At 34.3% G+C, this 27,907-nt stretch overlaps 1 protein-coding gene across 3 annotated transcripts in view; it reads right to left on the bottom strand.

The window, feature by feature from the left end:
- The window catches only part of LOC118197652 (uncharacterized), a 388,162-nt gene that overhangs the window by 301,498 nt on the left and 58,757 nt on the right, over positions 1–27,907 (bottom strand). For all 3 annotated transcript variants that reach the window (XM_085816220.1, XM_085816221.1, XM_085816222.1), the window contains exon 2: positions 14,616–14,754. In XM_085816220.1, coding sequence (XP_085672346.1) covers positions 14,616–14,754 — 139 coding nt within the window. The remainder of the gene's footprint in view (positions 1–14,615; positions 14,755–27,907) is intronic.

The following is a 27,907-nucleotide window of genomic DNA, read 5'->3' as shown; positions in this document are numbered from 1 at the left end:
GAGGTAAATGTATTTTCTCTTCCGAAATTGGCTCTCTTCAAACAGGAACACCTGTCGCATGAAAAAAAAATAGGACAAGGTTTCTTAATCTGGTTTTAGATAAACCATCTGTGTTGGAAGATGTTTGAGTCAGTCAGTCTCAGCAGCAATCAGAATTAACCTATAATTTTTCCAGATGGACATAAACTAACGAAATGTACTATGGAATATCATCATCGGAAGTACTTTCATGGAGGATCCCAAACTCTTCTTCGCAGTGTACGTCAAACGTTTTGGCCTATGGATAGCAGAAATTTGGAAAAGTAGATACTACTTGTGTCGAATGGAAAGAGAATGACAGCGCGCTTTTACTCTGCATCAGATAAGAGAATGTCTGGAACAACAAAAGGACGATAAGAAGAATCGAGATGGTAGAATGGGATATTTCACTTAGCCGTCATCAGTCGGCGAAGAAAGACGTAATGAATGAAAATAGACAAGCAATGTGAAAAAAAAGTTGGATCAGTAAGGTAGTAAGTACTTCAAATAACTAACAAAATGTTAGGTAAGAATTGTCAGGACTACGTGTTCTATGCACACTCTTAGCAAACATAATGGTGACAGTATCAAGGTCCTGATCTCGAACAGTGAGCTGAATGAAGCTATGTTCTTGTGAGTGCTAGAAGAATTACAACCTACGAAGGGTGTAAAAGGACCCTTTTATTTAAAACACTATTTACAGCAACTCCCAGCTCGGGAGTGATAACAGAGAAATAATGACCCCGCGCTAAACTGAACAATCAAACAATTTAAAGTAAAGCTTAACTCGATATTTAATTCGCTGTTTACAAAGCTTAAACGCGAGATTGGCCTATTTATGGTGCGTAGCAAGCCTTTGCTAAGTACTAACGTACTTAAATCTCTTCAATCAGTATTAGAGGAACAGCACTAAGGCGTAGGAATTTAAATACTAACTATTCTGGCGAACGTCCACCGAGCCGACGTTGTCTGAGACTAAAAGCTCTCTCACACTTGAGAAGTTTCTCACTAACCTTTAAATACAAAACTTAGCTCCAACACAAATTAGCATAAAGCTAAACCGCGTGCTCATTCTGAAGGGAAGTTGAAATAAGAGTTTACAGAAAAGGGTAACTTAAAATAAAAAGATATTTGGTTAGTTTAAATTAAAACCTTACAGAATATCCGAAGGATATTTGTGTTTTTCTCTAGGAAAAGGTGAGCATTGCAAAGAGGAAAAAATTTCTTGCAAGTCTTTTGATATAATTTTGTATAATATCAATTTGAAGATCTCTGTGAATATATGAATTTGGGATGAACCAGGGTGCATTAATAGTTTCACGAAGGGTTTTATTTTGAATAACTTGGATCTTTTTTCTGTGGACTTTAGCGGCGTGTCCCCATACCGGAATGGCATAGTTGATGAATGTATACTGTGCTACAAACAAAAATCCACCGCTGCCTTGAAACTAATGGGCGACCTTCCTTACGAAAATGTATTCAGAGTCCCTTCGTTACCAATACTGGAATTGTCTTTTGTGGAACTCCCCAAATTATTACGTTTTTCGGCTTCTTATGAAGTACGTGGAATTTTTTCTCGCCCAGAGGTCCAAGATTCAGACAGTTCTGGGATGCTGGAGTTGAGTATTTTAAACACCAACACAAAATATAGTTGCAGAAACTAAAGTAACCGTATCACTTATAATTATTTCCGCTCAAATTGAGTACATTCTCAGTTTGAGCCCCTTACCTCTTTGTATCCAGACGCAAATGGTTGTAAGGCTTTAAAGCTCGGCCATTTTGATAGGATATCCGATAAACGCAATTTCAGAGCAAGAATAGGTTAACATTTTGGTAGAGATGACCAAAAATTGTCCAGCGGGCGTGGAAATGACAGCAAGATTGTATTGAAACCTACAACAAAGAACTAAATGGCAATTTTCTGAAGCAGGCAAGTTTGAAGCAGAAGACATGAAAAATAATGAATCCCCTCACCGGTTCTCGAATCCATACCTCTCAAACACGCGCCGACTGTGCAACCGTCATAACGCAAAGGCATGCTGGAAGAAGCGAGAAAATACCTTATATGATAGTATGACCATGAGACCAACTTGTTTGGTTAGGTGTGTCGGGCTTCGTCCACTACTGATACCTTATATTGTCAGGAGATGTACGTCTCTTCACTTGCTTCGGGAACATACTGTATCCTGAATAAGAACAGGGAACTTACTAAAGTTCTGTTCCAGATTGTGTGGAATAGATGACACAAGCAGGAAGGGTATACTAAACCCTTTATTCTCTATTACTTTACAGGTACTCCGTACTTCGGGATACAGAAACCAACCACTTGTGGTCTGAACGTAAAAATATAAAACTACTAACTAAAAACTACACTAACTAAAAGCTAACTTTGAATTAGTATACAAATGCCTAGCACTAAGACTGGCCTTTATTTAAAAGGGTACGTATGTAGTACGCCGAGCTGCTGAAACTAACGTTTTCAATATCAAGAGTGCTAAACCTCCGGCCTTAAAAGCAAACAGAAACCGAATGAAAACTCGCAAGACTGCATTGGCAAGCGACTCGCTTCCTAAATCTCCTTCTCTCTCTACCTCTTGGCAAAAAGGCACAACTTAAATACTTAAGCGTTAGCAAGACAATTTGCATAAACAAGTTAAAGCATTTAATTCTGGCCGGAAGTAGAAAATAAGAAGTGACAGTACAGTTTTAAAATAAAATAAACGTTAGTAAAACTTAGGATCCTTACAATATGACAATCGTAACAACACCAAATGGTACCTTTAAAAGGTGTCTTTCTAAGCTTGAATTCTTATAAAATAAATTATTTCTTAGTTTTTATTTCTACTAGTAGCATTGTGTTGCTTTTAACCTGTAACAGTAGTCATTTCATTTCTCTGCTCATTTTCTAGCTGAATGAAATACACGCAAATGGAAAGTGAATACGAGCTAGATTCCTTTAAAATATACTCCACGAATGTGTCTCTTCAGAGCACACGAGGGCAGATAGCCTTTGCGTGCTCTGCCTGAATCAAATAATCCAATGCGGTCTTAAATCTAAGCTTGGGAAATAAATCCAAAGTTACAAAGTTAAACTTAAATACGATTTATGCATGAAGCTTAAAAAATTCATTGCGTTTTTACGAAATTTATGAAATTGAATTCAGTTTCATACGTACAGCAATTTTCTATCGTTTCTTAAAAACGGTTTTTATCCCATAGAAATCGATGGAATGTGATAATATCAGGTGCTACTTTGGTAGACGGTTGCACGGATTTTTGGCGATTTACATTGGTGAGCGATACGACTTATGGTAAACCCATTACTGGACAAGTAACCGATATTTTGTTGTCATTTTATTTAAAAAATAATGCAGAAATTCCGCGTTTTAAATATTATTGATAGCTTCTAAATATTAAAAATCAATTTAATTTTGCATTTTTATTTGAAATAAAAATTTTATTGTTTATGATATTTTATATAATTTTATGTTGTGTATGATGTAATCAATGACGTCACCTTACTTTAAAAGTAATTGGTTTTAATATCTATAAATTTAATCTAATGTTTTAAACATTATTTATGTCTGTTAAATATTAAAATACAATTTAATTTTGCATTTTTTTAAATGATTTTATTTTGTATGATTATTTAAATAATTTTAATTCTATGTTTGATATAATCAGCTCCCTAATTGGTTACGGAATATTTTTGCATTAACGAGTTGTAATCAGCTTCCTGATTGGTTACTGCATATTTGTGCATTACCGCGCCGTTTTGAAATTTTATTATTCATCTCTTCGAATTCTTTAGCTTTCATAGCGAACGGATATGTCCCTTTCAAAGATGAATGTTGTTATTGGTAAGAATCAGAGGAAATTAATTTTAAATATTTGGAGGAAACCTTGCTAATCAGCAATGACAGCAATTTAACATACACTCAAGATCCAAAACATTATGACCACCTGTCAATAACGAGTTGGGCCCCCTTTGGCGCTCAACACAGCTTCAACTCGCTTTGCCATGGATGCCACAAGTCCTTGATAGATTGCCGGAGACAGATTGTACCAGATGTTGTAGGAACGGTCACGCAAATCCGAGATATTGCGAATTGGTGGTCTTTGACCTCTGAACTGACGTCCCATGACATCGCAAATGTGTTCTATAGGATTGAGATCCGGTGAGTTAGAAGGCCAGGACATTAACTGGAAATCAGCATCATGATCCTGGAACCACTCCAACACAATTGTAGCCTTGTGACACGGGGCGTTGTCCTGTTAGAACATTCCATTTCCAGCTGGAAAAACAGAGGCCATGTAAGGGTGCAACCGGTCCGCAATGATGTTCAGATACCTGTGTTTAATTTTATATATTGAAACCCTGATTGTTTTCAGATATTGGCTTTTATTGAATTTTATTGCTTTATTTCATTGCAATTCTGATTGTTTTCAGATATTGTCTTTTATTGAATTTTATTGCTTCACTTTATTGTAAATTTTAAAAATATGGAATTTTATTCAAAACCCGAGAGAAATTTTATTGTGTCTTTTGTCTTGTTCTGTCTTGTTTTATTTATACACTTTTATTTAGGGTTTAAATTTTTATGGAATTTCTTAAAATCCTTAAACGTCAATCTTATTTGTCTAGTTCATTGAGTATAATAACCAATGTTATATCAGAAGCTTTGAACATGACACGCACTTCCGAAGATTAAAAATACTTGTGAATCTCTGTAGTTTAAAATACAATAATCTGTAAAGTTTTTCTGTAATTATATTGAAGTACCACTGAGAACTAGGGTCTCAGTGGTCAAATCGGAGTTGACCCTTCTGCTGGTTTACATGGAATTTGAAATAGAATTTAACTAAACTTGATTAAACTTTAATAAGAATTTAACTAAACTTAACTAAACTTGGTTAAATTTGGTTGAATAGATCTAGATATAGAATTATTAGATGTTAAACTTAAATTGAATTTGATTGAATAGAACTAGAATAGATTGATTGAACACTTAATTAAATTTGATTGAATGGAATTTTATCTCAATTGGGAATTCCTCGGCGACTCTGCTCCTGGCCCTTCCCGGTGTTTTCTTGGGTTTTTTTTTGTGTGATTGTGTTATGTGTTTGTGTGCTTGATTAGTTTGTGTGTTGTTTGAAGTTTTTTCTTCCTTCTCTTTTTAGTTGAATATATTAACAAACATTTTCTTGATTTAGTTATCCTTTGTTTCTCTCGCTTTCCTTTTTGAATGCGTGAACTTTAGCTTTGCGGCCTTTCATTAATTGTAATCTTTGTGTTCTTTTTGGTTTCCTTATACTAACTTTTTTTGTTACCCGGACTCATCCTTTGGTTTCTCGGATCAAATTTAACAACATTATTGGCTCGGTGAGCAGATATTCTAGTCATCTATTGTAGTTTCGGCTTTCTACTCTGTGAGGAACGACGGATTGCTGGTAGCCGTTGTTTTGGTTTTTATTTGGGGGAGACCTGTACATGATCATTTGGTCTTCAATAAGACTAGGCGAATCGGTCTCCCTCGCATTTCGACCCTGTAGCATTCATGGTCTGCTCTACCACAACCACGGGTCCTCCCAGAAACGCCCAAGAGAACGTCTCCCAGAGCATAATACCGCCACCACCGGCCTGTGTATGACCTACTGTGCATTGAGAGAGCAACTGTTCGCCTGGAAGATGGCGTATCCTGACACGGCCATCGGCGTGATGAATGACAAACCGTGATTCATCTGACCAGGCAACTCTCTTCCACTGATCCATGGAGCAGTCGCGATGTTCCCGGGCCCAGCGCAGGCGCAGTTGGCGATGACGCTTGGTCAGCAAAGACACACGAGTGGGACGTTTGCTGCATAGCCCCATATCCAATAGTGGCCGCTGAACAGTGTGCTCCGATATTTTTCTACTTGGCTCTGCGTTGTATTCGGCTGTCAGCTGAGCCACTGTCTGGCTCCGGTTTTGCTTCACCATGCGAGACAGTCTCCGACGACCTTTTTCTTTGATAGCGTGTTGACGTCCAACACCATGCCGTCTACTGCTGGTTTCACCGTCATTCATCCACTTTTCATACGTACTAACAACTGTAGATCGCGAACAACCCACGAGTCTTGCAGTTTCGGAAATACTTGTTCCGAGCCTTCGAACGATTACAATCTGCCCTCTATCAAAGTCGCTTAGATCAGCAGCCTTTCCCATCACACACAGAAGTAAGTGAAAGAATGATTCTTCAGACTCTCCAGCAGCAGTTAAATACCACTTCCACCTGATCACGTGCCTTCCACGTCATCCAGGCACGTTTCATCGCAAAATGTAGGGCTGGTAATAATGTTTTGGCTCTTGAATGTATGTTTTAATGTTAAAAAACTATATCCTGTAAAACTTACTTTAAAGTATTTGAAGTAATATTTTAATTCTTTTAAACGTTGGTATGATGTTTTTCAATTCGATATTCAATTCAAGTAATATTTTAATCCAATTAAACGTTGGTCATAGTAAATGTATTTATTTACATTTGCCTGCCATCTTAAAATACGACGTTTTCAACAAATAATTAATCCAATGTTTTTAACGATATTAATTTTTTTTAAAGTTTCGAATACTTTGCGTAAAATACGTAAAAACAGCGTTTTTCAAGACGGTTGACGATTGTAAAAACCGCGCCAACAATTGCGCCAACGTAAATCGCCAAAACTCCATGCAACCATCTACCAAAGTAGCACCTAAATAACCAAAAACCACATAAAATGAATGTTTACTTTTCTAACTCATAAATACATATTTTCATCTGACAACAGATTGATATTTATCTACTCCTACGTCTGCGTCTGCATTTGCAAAATGGTGAAACATGAAGACAAAATAACAATTCTCGTGCGAATCATAAAATAAATAACGTAATTTATACATTAAAGGAAAATTCCTAAGCCCAGCCAAGGCATTGAAGAGGATGTAAGGATGTTTTTAAAAACACAAGATATGAAAGTTATTATTTAAGTTTTAATTTTTTAAGTCAAAATATTATGCTTAGAAATTTTAGCGATTCTAAAATAACTTTAGCAAATATTTATATAATTTATAATAATAAAGAAACTAATTCAAACTAATAAATGCAAAGAAAATAAGCATTTGAGTTAGAATTCTCAGAAGTCTCTCTAACGCAACTGAAGAAAACCTTCATCTAAACTTTTTCCCCGAATTCTGATGAGTTGTTTACATTTCTTTACATTTTTTGAAGTATCCTCAATCGTATACTGTTTGGATTTAGAATTGTTTTGTAAAATAATTAATATTCTTAAAAAGGGCTGCCGCGTAACAATTTCTTTTGCATTTTAAAAGGAATGGCAATATCGCCAGCTAATTGTTTAAAATGAATACCTAAGAAAAAAGGTATTCAATTCGTTCAAGAAATGTGTGTTTCTAGAATTTTAGAAATGGATTCACAGATAGGTTTAATAGACAACACCTTCCCAATGTAAACCAAGCCAACAAGGCCGCTTATTTTCTCAAATTTTAGAATCTGACTTTATTACAATGTTTGTCTTCGGGAAATTAATATGTCTCTTTCTTTTTCCCTTGGCTTTTTAGCATACTAAAATTGTTTACATAAAAAATGCATGCAATGGTTTTAAATAATTTCTTTCGGAAAAGCATTCTTTGGTAAGTTCCATACGAAAGCACTTTTATCTTGTGTGTGTGTGTGTGTGTGTATTTAATTATGGCAAAGCAAACTAGGGCTATCTGCCTAAGGGGAGGGATGCCTTTCGTGGAGGACTTTCTAAGGGAAACTGGCTCGTATACACGTTACACATGGGGAAAACCACGAAAACGCCCATGCAGCCAGCCCGTTCGCGGGATTCGAACCTCGGACCGAACTACCAGTGTTCAGCGACTTTACCGCTCGGCCGCTGGTGGGCTACTTTTATCTTGAATATGCAGATTTCTTACTTTTTAGAATTTAGAAACCTTTTGTCTTTGTATAAATAATGGCATTTGTTCCAAGTTCAAAATCCGGTTTCTTTCTACATTTTTAGTATTCCGAGCGCAATTCACAACTAGCAAATCGAGCACGGAGATACTGTTTATCAGCTCCTTCACATTTCTTTATCTGATGACTCCAACTAATAATGAAGTAGTCGATAGGATATGTATCTTCAGTAAGCTAAAGACAAAAACGAAATATAGTTGTATCCCAGTAATATTATTATGAGAATTGAGGCTGTCGTAACAATCCTTCCCTATATCTCAGAAACGATATAAAAACGTATATCTAACGAGAATTATATTTCATATTCAACTGATTTCGCTGAGAGTGGTAATGAATTAGATCTGGAAATTTTAATGTGGTAAAAATATCAAAAAACAAAGTAAGTATATTTGCATTTTCTGGTTTTCAACTAATACCGTTTGGTTTTAGAACAAAATTTACAGGTCCCTTTCACACACGTGTGTATAGGTTTTTTTTTTTTTTAAATTGAGTTGAAAAGGACTGGAAGTGTTACAATGAATCAAGTGTTTTCTTATTTCAGTGCTTGCATTCTTTTGATTTTTAAAGGGTAAGATGCAGAATACATATTTTGTATAATCTGATTATATCCAATGTTAACATTAAAAGCTATATGTTAATAAGTTGAATGTATTCGTTATGAATAAGATAAATCCATTCTGTTTGACGAGTATTTTTTGAGAAGACTACATTTAAGAGTGATCTGTTATTAAATGTGGAATTCAACACACTAAATGTATTCGAATGCAAATTAATAAAGTTCACTTTGAATAAAATTCTGCATTGTCTATTATTTTAGATTATGTTTTTCATATAGACTGCAATAAAAAGTGCTGACATTTACATATATAATTGGTGTAAATATTTTTCTCATATGCATAGTTTTATGTAAAGATAGCATTTGGGCTCAGATGTTTATCACACATTAATTTCTTCTATTATTTACCACTCATTAAATAATATTTCACATGGATATTTTTGCGGAGTATCCAACATGTGTTTGTACTTATTTCAAATCTTTTCAACTAGGTAGTGAAATCTTCATAATTGCTTATATTTAATCTAACTTCGCAATGAACATTTTCAGAAGAAATCGACGATGCTTTAATTATTTTGTACACAAAATTGCGTGGCAGAATATTTTCAGCCATCTTGCTTAAATCTTAAAACACGCGAAAGGTCATGTGACATGACAGAAATATTACTGGATGCCCATTGGTCCATCCTAGAAGCCACTCTCTTGATGGCTACACAGATGAGCACTTGTGAAATATGCGGGCGGGAGAAGCGCAGTTGAGGAATTAGTTTTATTTTAGATTTAAAAAAAGAAACGCTTTCGACTTTGAAACAGCAATCCGAGTAAGAACGTAAGGTTGTGAAATTCGTTTGTTTTTAATACACAAATCAGTTAAGATAAAAGTAGTCCTTTTTAATGTAAGTTTAACCAAATTCACAATTTCTATGATTCTTGGTCAATTTTAGCGTTATAACTCGTTTTTTTTTTTTCTAACAGAGACTAAAATTGTCGAGAGAGTACCATATTCATTGTAAAAGAAAATTTTAGTACATATAAATTTATGACCTCTTGCATCGTGAAGCTGTCTGAAATACAAGTATGCGAGACTTGTTTACCGTCTTAATAAAAGTAGAATCGTACTATTCTATCATGTTAATTTAAAATAAAGAATTCAGTGTTAATCTCTACACATAATAATAGAAAGAGTCTGTCTGTGTGTGTGTGTCTTCCGTTGCTGCCCTTTAGCTAATAGACCCAGGGCTACGAAAGGTGGTACATAGACGCATCTAGACAAGAACCAGTGCACCTCGAAGCGATATTTTCCAAAATTCGAATCAGAATTTTTCTTTATTTTATCCTTTTTGATGAAATCGTATCATTTTGAATAGTTTCATTCTTTTAGAAATGTGGTTTTGGCAACAGTTTTTCATTCAATGCTTTGGATACTGGACTGCTGACTGTTGAAAGTATCAGATAAAATATTATTAATTATACACATCACAATCTTCTTGTTCTGACGCGCATGTGTCTCGCGAGGCACAACAGAAAGAATTTCCTTTCTCTCTCTCTCTTTCTTTATTAGCTAATGGCAAAGAAGTTTGCATAATTATGTCATCCACAAAGTAAATTTTGATTGGTTACTGCTTTCTGATGATAGTTTCATTCTTTTAGAAATGTGGTTTTGGCAACAGTTTTTCATTCATGCTTTGGATACTGGACTGCTAACTGTTTTCTCTCGAAAATAGGAGATTTATTGCTTATTTCATTGTCATGTTTTTATATTATGTTTTAATTATATATAATATTTATGACATAAAATGTTTTGCACGATTTTTTTAGGAAACAAAGTTCTTAACTTCCTTTATACCATTTGAATTCTTAAGATTTTGTAACGAGAAGTTGGTTAATTTATTTATTAGCATAATTAACATTTGTGTTAATGGATATTGCTTATTTCACTGTAATTTTTTACATAGTATATAATATATTTTTGTTGAAATTTTTTTTGATAAAGTTGTTCTGCAGAGTAAAATTCTGTCCAGTTTTTAAATTTAATATTTGGTGTTCCCTTTAGGCATTTTTCTAGTACATTTAAAATCCAAACGAGTGCTGGCCGCGTAGCGGATAGTTTACAATAATAAACAACTGGTTATTGTTATTTTCAGTAAAAATAGTAAATACACATAGTGTAAAATTCGAGAATTCATAGTGATGTCATAAGCTTAGACAATGGACCTTATAAGAAATAGACTAACCCAGTGGGCGGGGCGCGCGTCACCGACATGTCGGCAAGAAAGAGTAGGGACGATCTGGTTGACTTTAACATTGAAACCTATGGCGTTTGTATCACATAACTCTTTTTAATTATTAAATGTGATACGTTGTATAGTGAAGATATTATGAAAGCCACAGTTTTTTCCAAATAGGATTTAATATATCTCATTAAAGCACTTTTTACTGCATTTCGCGCATTTTTTTACGCGTAATTCTTGTACAAACTTCTTTACTTTGGTAAAACGGTAAAAACTCTAAGCACAAAATTTATGAACTTAATTTTGAATTATATAAATATAGTAATAGCTAAAATCTAAACAAACAATGTTATGCTTTAGGTTTAATTTACATTGAACCTTAAAATTTCGCGTTAAAGAATATGAGATATATGTTCGGAAACACGGAAATCCTCTGTTGCCCAGCACTGTTGATCCGAGGATCACACTTTCCATTTTTCTGCCCCCAAAATTATTCAAAAAGCATCTTCCATTGGTGAATTAGATTTCCTGGGTGCGTTTTACATTCAAAAAAATCTTTCTATTCTAGTTAACGATTCTAATTCCAATCCAGCTTTACCTTCAGCCTTTAAGAAAATCGTATTTAAGTTTTCTTTTTTCATCAATAGATGGCACCAGTAGTTTAACTCCTGAACAATCATTCTTATCTTATCACGTTCATTTGCACTTTGGCAGCTGAGGGAGATGGTTCGGTAGTAAAACCACCGATCGAAACTAGTCCTGAAACATTTGTAAATATAACGCTGATTTTTTGTTGTTTGACTTCTAAATTAATTAATTTTATGCTTCGTCTTCTTCTCATGTGGAATATATTTCATTAGGATATTACTCCATTTCTAAAGACATGTATAAGCAATGAATTAAGTCAACTAATAGATTCTGTTAATTAATTATTGATAGTAATAAAAAATAACAAAAGCAAATATCGCTTAAATTTTCATAGTGAAGTTTATAGAAAATTTTGTATTAAAAGATAGGCAAAGGAGAAGCAAGTTACCATAATCAGTAAGCAAACATAAGGAAAAAGCAGCAGGCAGAAAACTAGAAGGCGGAAGCAGGAGAACTAGAATAATCCACACTTGAAATCTATCTCATCTTTAATTAGTTTAAGTACCATCACACAAAGTTCATATGTTATATATAACATGTATACTTCATATAAAATCGAGCATACATAAAATAATTTCACTTTATTTGTATGCCGATTTACTGAGATTTTTATAGCAGTCAAATAAAAGCATAAGCACTATTCTGGAAATGAAGGATTGTCCCTTTCTGCAGTTCACTTTTAAAGATATGTTACCGCCAAGTTTGAAATCCGGCATTCTATAGAATGCCTAGGCATTGTATATAATCCCTAAAACTAGCCGGAGATGTATGAAACGACTCATATTTCACACATTTCCTAGGCATTCTACAGAATGCCAAATGACAAACCCACAAAGTATGAAATACATTTCCGATTCACTTCGAAGAACCGAAACTACTTAACAGAAGTTAATAAATGATGTAAACAAGCCAAAATGATTGCTAAAAAGGAACTACTGGCTGCCATGGACCTTATAAGAAATAGACTAACCCAGTGGGCGGGGCGCGCGTCACCGACATGTCGGCAAGAAAGAGTAGGGACGATCTGGTTTACTTTAACATTGAAACCTATGGCGTTTGTATCACATAACTCTTTTTAATTATTAAATGTGATACGTTGTATAGTGAAGATATTATGAAAGCCACAGTTTTTTCCAAATAGGATTTAATGTATCTCATTAAAGCACTTTTTACTGCATTTCGCGCAATTTTTTCACGCGTAATTCTTGTACAAAAGTCTTTACTTTGGTAAAACGGTAAAAACTCTAAGCAAAAAATTTATGAACTTAATTTTGCGTAAAAATAAAGTAAAATTAAATAAGACTGATAGTACGTGATGCTTTGAAATAAATAAGGTAAAATTAAACAAAGTCTGATAATTTTTTTTTTTTAATTTAATGAAAATTTTCAGACAGTGATTTTCCAAACTATAATAACATTACAAAACGATCATATTTGTTTGATTATATGATCATTAAATTGTTAACATTAAAGTGGATTAGTTATTTTAATAATTCATAAAATTCGGAGCATAAAATATTCTAAGCGTAATGAAGGGGAAAAAAAGATAAAATAAAGAAAATAAATTGTGCTATAATACTCATCTATAATTTTAAAAAAGCAGCACAATTTAGAATTTTAAACAAAACTTTCAAAATTTCGTTTTTAAATATTTTAGTACTTTTTACTTATTTACACCAATGAAAAGCATAAAAATTGCAAAAGAAAATTGCTTGTTTGAAATTTTCTATTAGTTCAGATTTAAAATATTATTTTCTAAAAGAAGTAGTTACAAATTTCCTTACAGCATAGGAAAAGCTAAAAAAATATCCAGCCCTGAAAGCATGCAATAGCTTTATAATTATTTGAAACGTTAATTATGCTTGATAAATATGCTAAAGTTTTAAAAATCAATCTCAATTTCAAAAATAAAAATATATAGAAATTCTAATTTGTGAAATGAGGCGCTACATACAGCTTTTTCTTGATAATTATACACGCTGCAATAGTCAACCAATGTTAAATTTCTGCAAGTCGTCCCTACTCCTCCGGATGTGATCAAGGTGACAGCCGGCAACGCCTCAGACGAGGGAGAAAACCCATTTGGGTTAGTCTATTTCTTATAGGTCCATGCTTAGGCCACCCATTATGACGTCATTAAGCTCCGCCTTCGCAGTTTTGCTTATGCAACGTATTCTGAGCTTTAACTTATTTATTAAATGAAGTTTAAAAGACAAAACGGTACGTCTTAACTCCTCTTACTAAGAACACTGAACACAAATTTAACGAGCTGAGAAAAGACGTAATAGTAAAATAAAAATTATAACAATAATAACGGCAATACTTAATACTGTATCGGTAATTCTAAACATAAGTTGTTTTTAAAAGTTTTGGGATTTTGCTAATGAATTTATGTGGCGTAGGTATGAAGAAAGCGGTGTTAAGTAATAAAGTTAAAAATACAAAAAAAATCTGCGTAGATCATCTTGTTTGTAGAGTCATTAGGTTTTTTGAAGCATGAGACGTGAAAAAATAGGCATTGTCCTCCATTACCAGACCTCTCGAATATGCGTCGAGAATGCTTCCAATTACACTAGGAAGTCATGCGTAAAGGAGGGGGAAATACCTTATATGGTCCCTCTTTTCAAGGGTGACTGGGGATTAGAGGACCCAGTCGCCAAATCCTGGTAGTGACAAATTATTGTCCACCACATTTTAGTTCGGGTGCCACTTGTAGTTCCGGAGTTTTACAAAATGTGATGTATAAAATTCGAAATTCAGAATCCGTCCTTCTAGGTGCACATCTTGAGGTGGAGGACTATGTTATTTAAAATTTGATATTCCTAGGTAACATCGCTTTCTCGCAGTCGAGAAACATACATACTTTCATGCACACTCTTTATTATTAAATTTCCTTAACAATAAATACAGGGCGATAATATTTGGTAGCAATAATTTTAAAAGTGATTCAGACATTTAAAGCGATACGCTGCCAAATAGTAATATAGGCTAATAGTCCATTCGAGATAACTCTCTTTTAGCTAGAAATATTAATTCATTCAAGTATGAAACAAATAAAATTTGTCTCATGGCTTGAAAACAATACCTAATTAATCTTTTTAGTTAATTATTTTTGCAAACTAAAATGTGAATCAGAAAAGAGGTGTTCTATAAATATGTGCTTCATACCATATTCCACACTTGCAGTTGCACGATGACGTAATGGTTCTTACTAATGTGCCAGCTAATATCACGTTGCACTCGAATGTCACGGGCTTCACGTGCAAAACTTGGATGGCACGAGCTTCATCGCCTTGGTAACAGCAGCCTGTAAAGACAAACGCATGCACTATTTATTGTTCTCCTAATATAAAAACATAAACTGTTTTTGCAATTCGATCGCTGATGTTTGGGCAGGTGATACTAGGACATAAATAAACAATGAAGGATTTAAAACTTCGCATGCAATGCAACAATTAACCTGTTTTCTCTGATCTGAGTAAGTTGTTTTTATCAGTAGCTAAAAGCATTAGAACACTCAGATGTAAAAAATCTTGTTTTTTATGTCAAACTTGCTTTCAAATATTCTGTTGTTAAAAAAGAAAATATTTTCTCACTGAAACGCTATTTTTATATATACTAGATGCTTATGCGGTAAGACGCCAAACACGTTATTAATATATAATGTTGTATGATCTTAAATTCACTTAGTTCGAAAACAAGTTTTTATAATATATATATATATGTATTGCGCAATTGCTGCAAAGTAAGTTAAAAATTATTTATTTACTAAAGAATATTGATTATATTATCTCCTAAGATTAATTTTAGTAGAATAATCTTAAAAGAGTGAATCCATACTCAGTAAGTTCAATTTCGAAAAATGTTTTAAAGTAACTTGAATGTAAATTGTTAAAAATGTTTAACGGGGACTTGAATTAAATCATGAATAACAAAATTTCAATTGTAAAAAGAAATAAACTAAAAGCAAGTAATTAAATTGAATGCAAGTAATCATTGCCGTTGATCGGAAATTAGTTGACTTTACGAGGGGAACAAATCAACTCCTGTTCAATGAACAGTAATTAAGAAATAAATACGAAGGTGTTTCGTCCTTTACTCGAGCAATAAGACGATGCCAAACCGGCAATTCAAGCTAGGCCAAACATTTCCGTGAATAGAAGGGACCAAGTACTAACGCAGAGAACCAAAGAACTCATTCCGATTAAGCATTTTAGCTAATTCAGTTTTGAGTGAAAAGCAATTTCTTCAGCTAAATTGACATTGCTCGAGTAGTAGTCCCCGACACCCTCGTGTTTTTGCATTTTAGTTCAAAACTATTTGAAAAAATTAAACATTGAAAATTGGCATTATGAAATAGAATTCAAAGTAATTGAAATAAACATTAGAAAATTACAAAATATAAGAAAAATAATGCAATCTTTGCAAAAACAAATCAATAATTTAAAAATAAAAATTTTAAAAAAATATATAATAAGAAAAGGAAATGTACATGAAGATATAAAGGCCAGAAAAAGCATTAATTAACTTACGTTCTTTCTAGTTGGGAGTCGGCAAAGTGTTCTCTTCGCGTCTGACTCAGAAGGGTTGTGTTTCCGAAATCTTTATCGGCAGCGGGGGCTTTGAATTATATCAGTCGGTAAGACTTGTGTGAAGTAATTTATGGTAGTGGGAGGGACTAAGTAAATAATATAATCAATATTCTTTAGTAAATAAATATATATATATATATATGTAATGATATTTTTAAATCAACTAATTAAATTAAATTCTATTAGTATTGCTTAATAATGTGTTGGCGATTCTCTACCTAAATTGCATCCCTGTTCCTAAATTTTGGCGAAATCCTTTCTTTAGTATAAAATATATTAACCTGTTGGCGCCCGCCAAATAGCCAAACTCATAAATCTGTCATATTACATAAAGTCCTTAAGAACACTCCTGATGAGAAGATAGCGTCACCTCGTGATTTCAATTAATATCGCTGATTGGATGAGCATCGTGACGCACACATATGTATAAGTAGGGCTTCTGCGCAAGGTACGAGGAGAACGCTTGTGAGATGGATGCTGAAATAAACCTACCACTTTATATTCCAAAATTTGTCTCATTCCTGTTGCCCCGGCTGCACAAAACAAATAATGTATGAGAAATTACATTTCATATATATACGTATATATATATACTGATGGACAAAATTAAAAGATGGAATACTTTTTCTCAAATATCTCAAGAAATACTGGATAGAAATAAATGAAATTTGGCATGGATAAAGTTTATTGTATGACAATAATGTGTACAAAACAACAATGAAAATGCCATTCATTAGCATGAGTTATGGCCAAGAGACCAATCTGGTCCAAACTTGAATTTGAAAGGTGGCAGTGAAAATGTCACTAGTGTGCTGTGCGGTCGGCTCTGACACGTAGACAGCACACACAACGAGTAGCCATGCTGTTAACAAGAGAGTTCAAGAGTGCCTGTGGAAGTTGCATAAACTCTTTCACCAGAGCAGTATTTAACTCCCGAATGATTCATGGTACGGTTTCCCGTATTGCAATGGCTTTCCAAGAGCATTCCAAGCATGTTCAATAGGATTACGGTCAGGAGATTTGGCTGGCTAACCCATTCAGTGAATATCCTCGCTTCCTACGCAGTCATTAACCAGGTGAGTTAATGACACCCTATATTGTCGCGCATTGTCTTCTATAAAAATGAACTCAGGGTCAACGGCATTCCTATAAAGTCGCACATAAGACTCTAAGAGCTGCTTCCTGTACCTGTGTCAAACACATTGAGCGGTGTGCGAGTATTTTGCAAATTCCTGCCCCGGTTATCAATCTTCCAGCACCATATTGGCCCCTTTCCATGATGTTGCTGGGGTGGTATTAGGTCACAGGTTTCCTCCATATCAATTATCGCCTAGAATCAAGTTGTAGACTGAATCTGTATTCATCCATGAAGAGAACATTAGCCCATCCAGTGATGGTGTTGTATGCACTATTGTAAATGCTTTCTTGTGGCAGTGAGTGAACGTAATCACCATTGTAAAAGCTCTCATGTGGAAGTGAGTGAGTGGGATGCAAATAGCGGGCTTTTTGGCATACAGTACTGTCTTATGGAGACGTCTGCAAACTGTCTTCCTTGAAACTGATGTTTCTGCGACATTAGCGAGGTCATGAGACAGTTGCGTGGTTGTAGACGTCCTCTGGCGTTTGGCTGAAAGTACCAAAACTGCACCAACATGCATCCACAAATATATGACAAGGATATTTTGGATTAAATAAAGTTAAAATGGGTCTTGAAATTAATGCATTTTTTGAAAAGCTATTTGATATTCATTACTCCATTTATAAGGAGTATCTTTTTTCAGTAAATTTGTTATAGGAGCTCTAACTAGTTTACTTAACACAGATGTTTAGCTAGTTAGAGCTCCTTTAACAAATTTACTTAACACAGCATCCTATTCGGAAGAAAAAAATTGTGTATATTTTTCCTTTCAACCATGGCATTTTCTATTCACGGTTTTCTGGTTTCAGCTCCTGTGCCAAATTGTGATGTCTCATGCCTTTGTTTCCTTCTCCTGTCAAGCATTCGGAAAACACCAAGGCATTATTCTTGTCTCCAATATTTTAGTGTCGTATTTTTTTTAAATAATAAAAAATATATATCTATAGGGGTATCATTATTGGAGCCATCAAACACAGCACATTGAAATTTATTCACCATCAAAGAAATTATTTCTGTAGATAATTTTGATTGCGAGCGGGTCTCCATTGTTAATTGTTTATCTTTTGCCGAAATATAAACACTAAAGAAGTTGCAAAATAATCACCACTGAGAACTGAAGAATTTAACTGAATAACCAATTTTTAGAAGTATCGATATCACTATACTTAATGCACGGGAAACCAATTTGAAGCATCATATTTTAACGCTGGATGCCTCAGTTTTACTAAATACACACAGCAAGTGTAAACACGCCATTAGAACATTTTTGCAGACGTCATCACTACGTGCTTGACCTCTTTAGCGAATACAAAGAAGCAGAAAAACCACTAGTCCGGTTGAAATGCAGCAGAGTTAATCACTTTATAAATTTTGTGTTCGCAGTCACTAAAAATCCGTTGGGAAAACTTTTGCACTATTATCCTAGAAGACTTTATTAAATGTAGTATTTTAGGCCCGTAGGATGAATCCGATACTTTAACAGCTTGTAGTGGTCATGTCCGAGACATGAATATTTTGACGCGCTGCAGCTTGAAATCTACGTGCTTTAGATAGATAGAACCACAAACTTCCAGATATAGTCGTTTCAAAACATTTTTTATTCTATTATAATTCACATCAGACCATTTTTGTAGGCAAGGAATTTATCCAAACATATTTAAATACGATAATTTTTATGTACACTAATTTTAAAAGTACGACGTAAGCATTTCTGACAGGACAGCATTAGCGGCGCAGAGTTCTTTGCAGTTTCTAAACTGCAAAACAACTACGTCATTCCTTTCTCTAGCTTCAAGCTAGGGAAAGGAATGACGTAGTTGTTTTGCAAAGAGTATTTATACTAAGTAGATGCAGAAAATACTCGAAGCTGTGATTGGTTAATTTTAGTTTTAGTTACGTTTTTAAAGTAGCGTTGTGTAACATGGAAAGATCTCGAATTTAGGAGAACACATGAATTTAAGGTAAGAGCATAAAATCTGGAATCGTTCATTTTGAGGTCGCCAATTATTTCTTACAGCCATGGTATTTTGTTATATCTCACATATATAGTTTTGGTGCGGCCGTTGCAACCAAAAAGCGAGGTGCACAACTATATGTTATAACAGTCCTATATACAAAATTTCAACCTTTTCAGGCTACTTGTTATTATGAGAGATACCTACATTCGTACGTACGTACCTACAGACCCCCACGAAAAAATCTTTTCTGAATCCCTTTTAAATTAGTTTTATAATTCGTTTGGGAAAGAAGAGTCTTTCATTCTGTCCTTACATACAGATGTTGCACCATAACATCTTTAAATTGCATCCGTTAACGGTCAAAATGGAAATTTTCGTTGAAATATGGTCCCCGGAATTCCTCGTGATTACAAAACTTCCTTTACATCGTACAAGGAAGTAAAAATGAAGATTTAATCTGCCTCGACTGTCAGTTTGCTATCCATTATGGATCAACATTTTACGCAATCAAAATTCTTGCTGTTCATTACGGGTTCAACATTGTACGTTCTGTGCTATTTATAAGCTACGCGATCAATATTTATAACTGCTTCTATTGTGCTTTTAATAAAATTCCATAGTCAAGAATACACTTAAAATTCTAACTGTATGTTCTTTTCATTTTTAATGGCGACGTTCTCTTATTTGAAAGTACGTGTAATTAAATCCACAGCCCCGTAGTCAAGTTGTTTTTCCCGCCTTTTTCTACACGTACAGTTTTAGAATGTTCTGGAAATATTTAAAGCGAACTGGATTGGCTGACGAGGCTGACGTCATTTTTGGAAGCTCCGCCTTTCCAGAGGCTATAAAAAGACTCGCAAAGGAGTATCGGGGCTTTTTCTGAAATGTCACGATGCAGTAAAATTGATACAAAATGTTATTAGTAATTCTTTTTTATTTACTTCGGATATCTGATTTTGTAACTGCTATTTCTCCTGACCAATAATAAATGGATCCTGTTTTTTAAACTTATCGTCTGATAATTTAAGCTACGACTACATTTATGATTCTTCAACAATCTATTTATTCCTGACAAAAGCTGGTACATCACATATATATATATATATACGTTTGGTACTACTGATTGCAATAAAAAAAGGTATGTGCACAACTATATGTTATAGTGGTCTCATATAAAAAATTGCTACGTGCTACAGGCTAATCGTTTTTGACTAATGCAAGATGCGTACATACATACATTCGTGACGTCTGTACGTACATACATACACGTACAGACGTCACGAAAAAAAACTTTTGAATCCATTTTAAATCCATTTTACAATGAGTTTTGTAAAAATGGTTCTTTATTCTATCCGCACGTACAAAAATCACGCATAAAAAATTCGTCCGAATGGATTCGGAAGAGGTCAAAATGGATACTTCCATTTAAATATAAAACCCGAAATTGTTCGCAATTACAATACCTCCTTTACTTCGTACGAGGAAGTAAAAACGCAAATTTTTCTTCTAAAAGAGTTTCCTTTTTACAGACAATGAAAGCCAAATAAGACTTTCACTTTGCTTCGAATGTAAGTGCATTTGAGTCTCCTACATATCAAAAACATCTTTATTAAGATAAGAAATGTAACATTTCTTGCATTAGATATCATTAAGCATTATTAGCTCTCATAAATACAGAAACTGATATAAAATCAAAACTCGAATGCATATGAAAATTGATCATATAGCAGTATAATAAAAGAACAAAAAAAATGTAATCATAATAGAGGAAATCTGATATATGATTTAACAGCCTTTAACGAAGAAAACATAGGTATGACTGAAGCAACCGATTTTATTTTTTATTGGCTTGCGAAAAGAGAAGGGGCGTTCCTTCCACAAACGAAAACGGATAATTTGAGGACCTTTTTCACAGAAAAACGGTGACTTTAAAGAAGGTTTCGAAACCTTCCGTTTGAATGCATACTTAATGATACGTAAGAGCTGTTAAGAAGTTTCCTACCGCATCGACCATCTAGTTTCGGTGCATTTTTTCCCCTTTTTCTCCCTTTGTACTTTTGAGAGATGAATGGAAAAATCGACCGCTCTCTATCGGAAAACCGAAAGGCAGTTTTCCGATTCCACGCTAAGAAATCTAGTAGATTATTTGACGGGAATGGACATTTCGATAATATCGAATTTTATCAGGTGATGATTCAATAAAATAAAAGAGGAAACTATACTTCTCCAACATTAACTATTATTTAACTTGAGGAATAGTTAGCCCAGAAATATATTTAACTTATAACGTAAGTTTTTCTACTAGTTTGACTATATCAATTCATTATTGCGGAAATGCTTTTTGTTATAAAATCAAACTAGAATAATATTATATTGTCTGTGCATTATTGTATACATAATACATCATATTATAACAAAAACTGAAAAAAGGTTCATTAATTGTTTAAGTACTAAATTTTGATTAAGTACTCCATTTTGACCACTTCCGAGTCTTAATTAATTGTTTTAGTTAACTTAATTAATTGTTTTAGTACTCCATTTTGACCACTTCCGAGTCCATTTGGACGATTCTTTTTTGCGTGATTTTTGTACGTGCGGATAGAATAAAGAACCCTTTTTTAGAAAACTCATTGTAAAATGGATTTAAAATGGATTCAAAAGGTTTTTTTTTTCGTGACGTCTGTACGTGTATGTATGTACGTACAGACGTCACGAATGTATGTATGTACGCATCTTGCATAACTCAAAAACGATTAGCTTGCAGGACGTTGCAATTTTTTATATGGGACCACTATAACATCTAATTGTGCACATCCCTTTTTTTATTGCAATCAGTAGTACCAAACGTATATATATATGTGATGTACCAGCTTTTTCCAGGAATAAATAGATTGTTGAAGAATCATATGTAGTCGTAGCTTAAATTATCAGACGATAAGTTTAAAAAACAGGATCCATTTATTATTGGTAGGAGAAATAGCAGTTACAAAACCAGATATCCGGAGTAAATAAAAAAGAATTACTAATAACATTTTGTTTGAAGTTTACTGCATCGTGACATTTAAGAAAAAGCCCCGATACTCCTTTGCGAGTCTTTTTATAGCCTCTGGAAAGGCGGAGCTTCCAAGAAATGACGTCAGCCTCGTCAGCCAATCCAGTTCGCTTTAAATATTTCCAGAACATTCTAAAACTGTACGTGTAGAAAAAGGCGGGAAAAACAACTTGACTACGGGGCTGTGGATTTAATTACACGTACTTTCAAATAAGAGAATGTCGCCATTAAAAATGAAAAGAATGTACAGTTAGAATTTTAAGTGTATTTTTGACTATGGAATTTTATTAAAAGCACAATAGAAGCTGTTATAAATATTGATCGCGTAGCACATAAATAGCACAGAACGTACAATGTTGAACCCGTAATGAACAGCAAGAATTTTGATTGCGTAAAATGTTGATCCATAATGGATAGGAAACTGACAGCTGAGGCAGATTAAATCTTCATTTTTACTTCCTTGTACGATTTAAAGGAAGTTTTGCAATAATTCCGGGGACCATATTTCAACGAAAATTTCCATTATCTATACAATAATGCACAGGCTTCTATTGTTATCCAGTCGAACCTCAGTATAACGACTCTGCCTCTAAACGAAATGCTGGATAAAACGAATCTTTCGATCCCGTGCAGTTTCCAAATGAAGCTTCCCTTTTTTTGGGGGAAAGGGCGTTTGTTTTCTGCGAATTTTAGATCTGCTCCTCCAAACTGCTTCTCAACAGATTAAAAAGAGTGACTATGCCTTTTCACCTAATATTGTTGGCCAAGCGTTCAAAACATTGCCATCCCAACACATGGAAAAGGACTCTGACATTTTAGGAAATTATAAGAGTTTTATCATTCCTTTCTTTCCATCGACTAGCTCTAAAACATCCGATATTTTATAGAAATTCTACTTTCGTGTCGTTTTCTCTTCTATCGTAAAATTCGCAGCTCTGTACTTAACGACGCTATTTCGGATAGTATTTCCTAGGATATACAATGGATTCATTATTAATGTGTGTTTATTCACATAAGTCAAACTAAGAGAGCCTTAAATTTTCGCTCTGAGAAACATGAGACATATGTATGTTTAGAAAAAGAATCATATAAATTCTCTGTCGCCCAACACTGTTGGGCAAAAAATCACATTTCCAATTTTTTAGCAGCTGAAACTATTTAGAAAACATCTTCCTTTGCGAACTAGGTTTTCTGAAGATGCTTCACATTCATAAAAATATTTCAATTCTAATTATCGATCCCAACTCCATTACATCTTTACCTTCAGCTGTTGAGGAAGAAATTGTCTCATTGCTGTTTTCCTTTTCTATCAATAGATGGCGCAGTAGCTAGACTTCCTTCCTCTCATTGTTATCGCCTGAGCACAGGCTTCTCTTTCGTCGTTTATCTTCCTGTTTTTTCACCTTTTCTAGAAGAGCAAATCTCTCTCATATTCTTGACAAAATTCTCAGCACTCTTTTCCTGTGTCAAAAATTCATCTGTATGGGAAACTGTAAACATAAAAGTTCGGCAATGAAGACAAGCCGAACGTTATTTGATAAATGCAAAATAGGTATATCCAAATCGATATGTGCCAGAAATACAGTTTATCGGAATCTGCAGTTGGTAGATTATGAAAAAAAACCGAAACTCAATAATTTCTGCTCATGAAGAAAATCTGGATACGAGGAAAAAGTCGAGAAAGGTAAACCTTAGAGATTTTGAGGTAGCATTGCTGAAATGGTTCGCCATTCAAAGAAGTCATCATGTGCGAATATCTGAACATGCTACAACATGCCATAAAATTAATTTGTCAGACACTTTCGAGAGAATGGAAAAAAAAAAAAGAAAACCATATTTATTAACTGCTCGTAATAATAATTATAATTAAATCTTGATATGACTTTTAACGGATTTATTATTTACTCATTTTGATTGATGGGACAATGTTTCTCAATTTTCCCCCTTATTCATCATTCAATCTGCATACGTTTTTCTGTGGAATTAAAGCCATTTTCCTCTCGCACTGGATGTTTCTTGCGTGTTTAATGAACAAGTCAATTTAATGCTGAAAACACTTATATAATATTTTGTTTTAAAATTTCGTTACCTAATATGGTTGCTTTTTGGATACATTTACTATGGTTTTAGGTGTAGATGCGATTGCTCATTGCCTTGGATATATCCTGAATTTTGTAGTAAAATCAGCTGAAACAATTGTTCTTAAGTTTTACTAATATTTAGATTTGCGTAGAAAATCTATCTTATTCTCGGCTGTTTAGAAAATACTTGCTCAGAACAAGACAATTTATGCAAGGTTAATACAAAACGGCATAGATAAAAAAAGAAGTTAATCTTACCATTGAAATTAACGAGTTCGATACCCGGTTGCGTGAATAAGCAGTTTTGCAATAATTGCCAATAGTAAGGTTGTTCTTGGTAAGTCGTTTTAATATTTAAATTACAGCAGGTACGACCTAGATATTATAGTTCTGAAGCTCGGGATATTGTTGTAATTAACTATAGTAACTAAAACCAGGGCACGTTAAGTATGAATTTTTATACTACGTAGAATCATTAGGCCTTTATCAGAAGCAAGAAACAGGAAATATCAGCTATGCCCTCGTCGAGATCCCAACTCTGCACCTTTCTGTACTAGCTGGGTATACTTTCAATTACATAACTAAGGCACGCGGTAAGGAGGAAGAAAATACTTTACATTCTCCCCCACTTATGGAGTGACTGAGAAACAGGAGACCCGATCATTATATTTTGCTGGTGACGAATCTTCCATCGCATTTTATTTCGCGCTTCACTTGTATAATTTAAGGTATTTCTCGAAGCCATAAACAGGAAACTTCTACGCTCTCATTGAGCCACTGGGATTCGAATTTCGAACTATCCGATGATCGCCAGAAGTGCATCCAGTTGCACCACGAAGGCACGTGATAGGTAGAGATAAAATATCTTACAACCAAAAGATTGTTTCTTTTGGTTCATTTAATTGCGGTAAAGCACTCGGAGGCTATTCGCCTATACTATTAAAAAGAATCTATTTATGTGTTATAATTTTACTAGAAAGCCCGGCGGTCATACGAAATGGCCGCTGTTCTAGATCTTCTAAATAGTAATTAAAATGACTTGTGTAAAGGTGTCTGCTAATTCAAACTGAATTACCCAGGACAGGTGGCAAGGACGCCCCTTTGCTTACTGCCCCACGGGGTTTCCCCCTTCTACTTGCTTAAAGTAGAGTGCAATGAAGGAAACCATTGGCGGTACATTTCTTAAGAGTCACCGCTAGCTCAATAAATAAAGGTGATTTAAATAATAAAATGTTAATTCACAAGTCAAAGATCTCTTTGTACACAACATTTCTCGTGTAGATCTTTCCATCATTTTTAAGCTCGCCTTGCAAAGGACCGTCCATTATTTTTAATTTTTCGTCCGTTCTTTCACGAACTCTTGAACAGGCAACATGGTTAACAGTGTCCAAATGCAGGCTCAGGTAAAAAAATACTAACACGCTTAAGCGTTTGGCCCTGAGACGTATGGATGGACAAAGGCAAGTTTTACAGGAAATTGTCTACGTCTCAATTGAAACGGCAACCCTCTGCCGTGGCAACGTCACCCCATTGGCTATTACAGTTACGCAAGCAACCAATAAACTATCGGCGACAAACAGACACTTAAGCCGCTATGTAATAAAGGTATTTATTTATTTCACTTTATTTCTTTTTTCATCGTTGCCGGTTTTTGCCGGTTGCATATTTCCAAATTCCATTATATATAGATGTAAAATTTATTTATTAAATGTTAAATGCACGTGCTCTTGTATTTTTAATTTTTCCGGCTTAGCTTTCTCATATAAATTGTCTGATGTATAAGAGTTTTCATCTGTAATTTAAGCTTCTTGTCTGCTGAGTAAAGTACAGAGTGGTTATAGCATTTTCTAATTTTAATTTATCCTAATCTAATCTAATCTTTGTCCGGAACTAATTTTAATCGGGACAAATTGATACGAATTGTTTTAAGGCCACACCATACATGATCATGATGAAATTTTCTGGAGAACAGAAATATATTAAATAATTAAATAATTGTGATTTCTAGTAAAAGATTTTAGCAATTTCACGAATGCTACAAAGCGACTAATTTTTGACTAGACTTTTATTCCAACTGCTTTTCGCATCTAATAAATAGGCTGTGAAATTAAAACATCCGAAGAAATTTAAATGGGTCACGTTTCGAAAATTCTCATGCACTAAGATTAAGCAAAATGAAAGTTCTTTTTCTATGAGTAAAACAATCATTTTATGTAGTAGTAGCAAAATTAACAGAAGACGATTGAATAGTATAGGTAGACGTAATAGCATGAGCTGAACTTCTAGATTTTCCCCCCTGGAATAGAACAATTATATTACTCTGATAATTGAACTCTACTTGATAGGACTTACAACAATCCATCACGCATTTCGATAACAAATACAGTGAACCCTCTCAGAGCGGTTACATCTAAAACTAGACTATTGTTCAGAGAACATACGTCTCTAAGACAGCTTCCTTCACAGATAACAAAAACTGTTTTGGGAACCGTGAGGTATGCTTGTGTGGTTTCATTGTAACAAGTGAACCTCTGGCGAAAAAGGCCAAGTAAGAATATAAGGTATTTCTCCCACTTTCCTAGCGTACCTTCGTGGTGTAGTGGTTCTGCATGCTGGGCCGGTATTCCAGAGGTTCGTGGTTCGATTCCCGAAGAAGGCGACTGATAATTTTTCATCTCTCCGGCTTCCAAAAATCCTTATGTCTCTACAGTGGCGTCCGAACTAAAAAGGGTTTGGATGATGATTCTCTTCGCCCAGGATTTGGCGATTGGATCCCCTAAAAAACCCCAGTTGCTCTTTAAAAAGGGAAGTATATAAGGTATTTTCCAAACTTTCCTAGCGTGCCTTCGTGGTGTATTGGTTCTGAACGCTGGGCCGATATTCCAGAGGTCCGTGGTTCGATTCCCGGCGAAGGCGATTGCTAATTTTTCATCTCTCCGGCTTCCAAAAATCCGAATATGTCTACAAGAATATTAATCATTTGAAATAATAAGCATATGCTTAAAGAAAAGCATTTTTCCTTCATTATTTTTTAAAACATCTAAATCATCTTATCTCATACTGGTTTTAAAAATATCAGGTCACACTATATTAATTTAAACATGCTTCATTTCCCGAGTGGCACACATAAGAAATAAAAAGTGTAGTTTCTTATAACTGAAAATGTTCAAACTCAAACTGGTAGTTCCATAGCTATGCGATGAGTAAAACATCTTCAAAGAAAACTCCTTATATCGATCACTGTTCGTATGTCACTATTCACGATAAAATTTTCCTTTAAAACAGCCGAGAAATAAATCAAAATCTAATATTTTATGCCACAAATGCTGTGTCTGGGGTAGAGTTCCATAACATTTCGTCGATCTCTTTTATGTCTAGACAAAATCCATTGAAAAGGCATCCCAAGCAAAAAGAAATAGTCGTGCGTGTGTTTTAATATATATAAAAGTTCGTTGACAGAACGGCTCATGCTGGGACAGTTGATCGAATACCTAGCTTGAAATTTATTCGGGTAGAACCAGTGTTTGATAAAATAATAAAATTTTCTCTATGCCCCTCTCTTTAGAAGTTTCATATTTTTTCCCTTAAAATTTTAATCTTACAGAATTAGAAGTTGTCTCTGGAATATATACATGAATA

Source organism: Stegodyphus dumicola, chromosome 4 (genome assembly GCF_044657685.1).
Source record: "Stegodyphus dumicola isolate Sdum_Otavi_A_Nest chromosome 4, ASM4465768v1".
NCBI lineage: Eukaryota > Metazoa > Arthropoda > Arachnida > Araneae > Eresidae > Stegodyphus > Stegodyphus dumicola.
The sequence above is the reverse complement of the archived record's forward strand: the minus strand, read 5'-3'. Positions and strand labels throughout refer to the sequence as shown.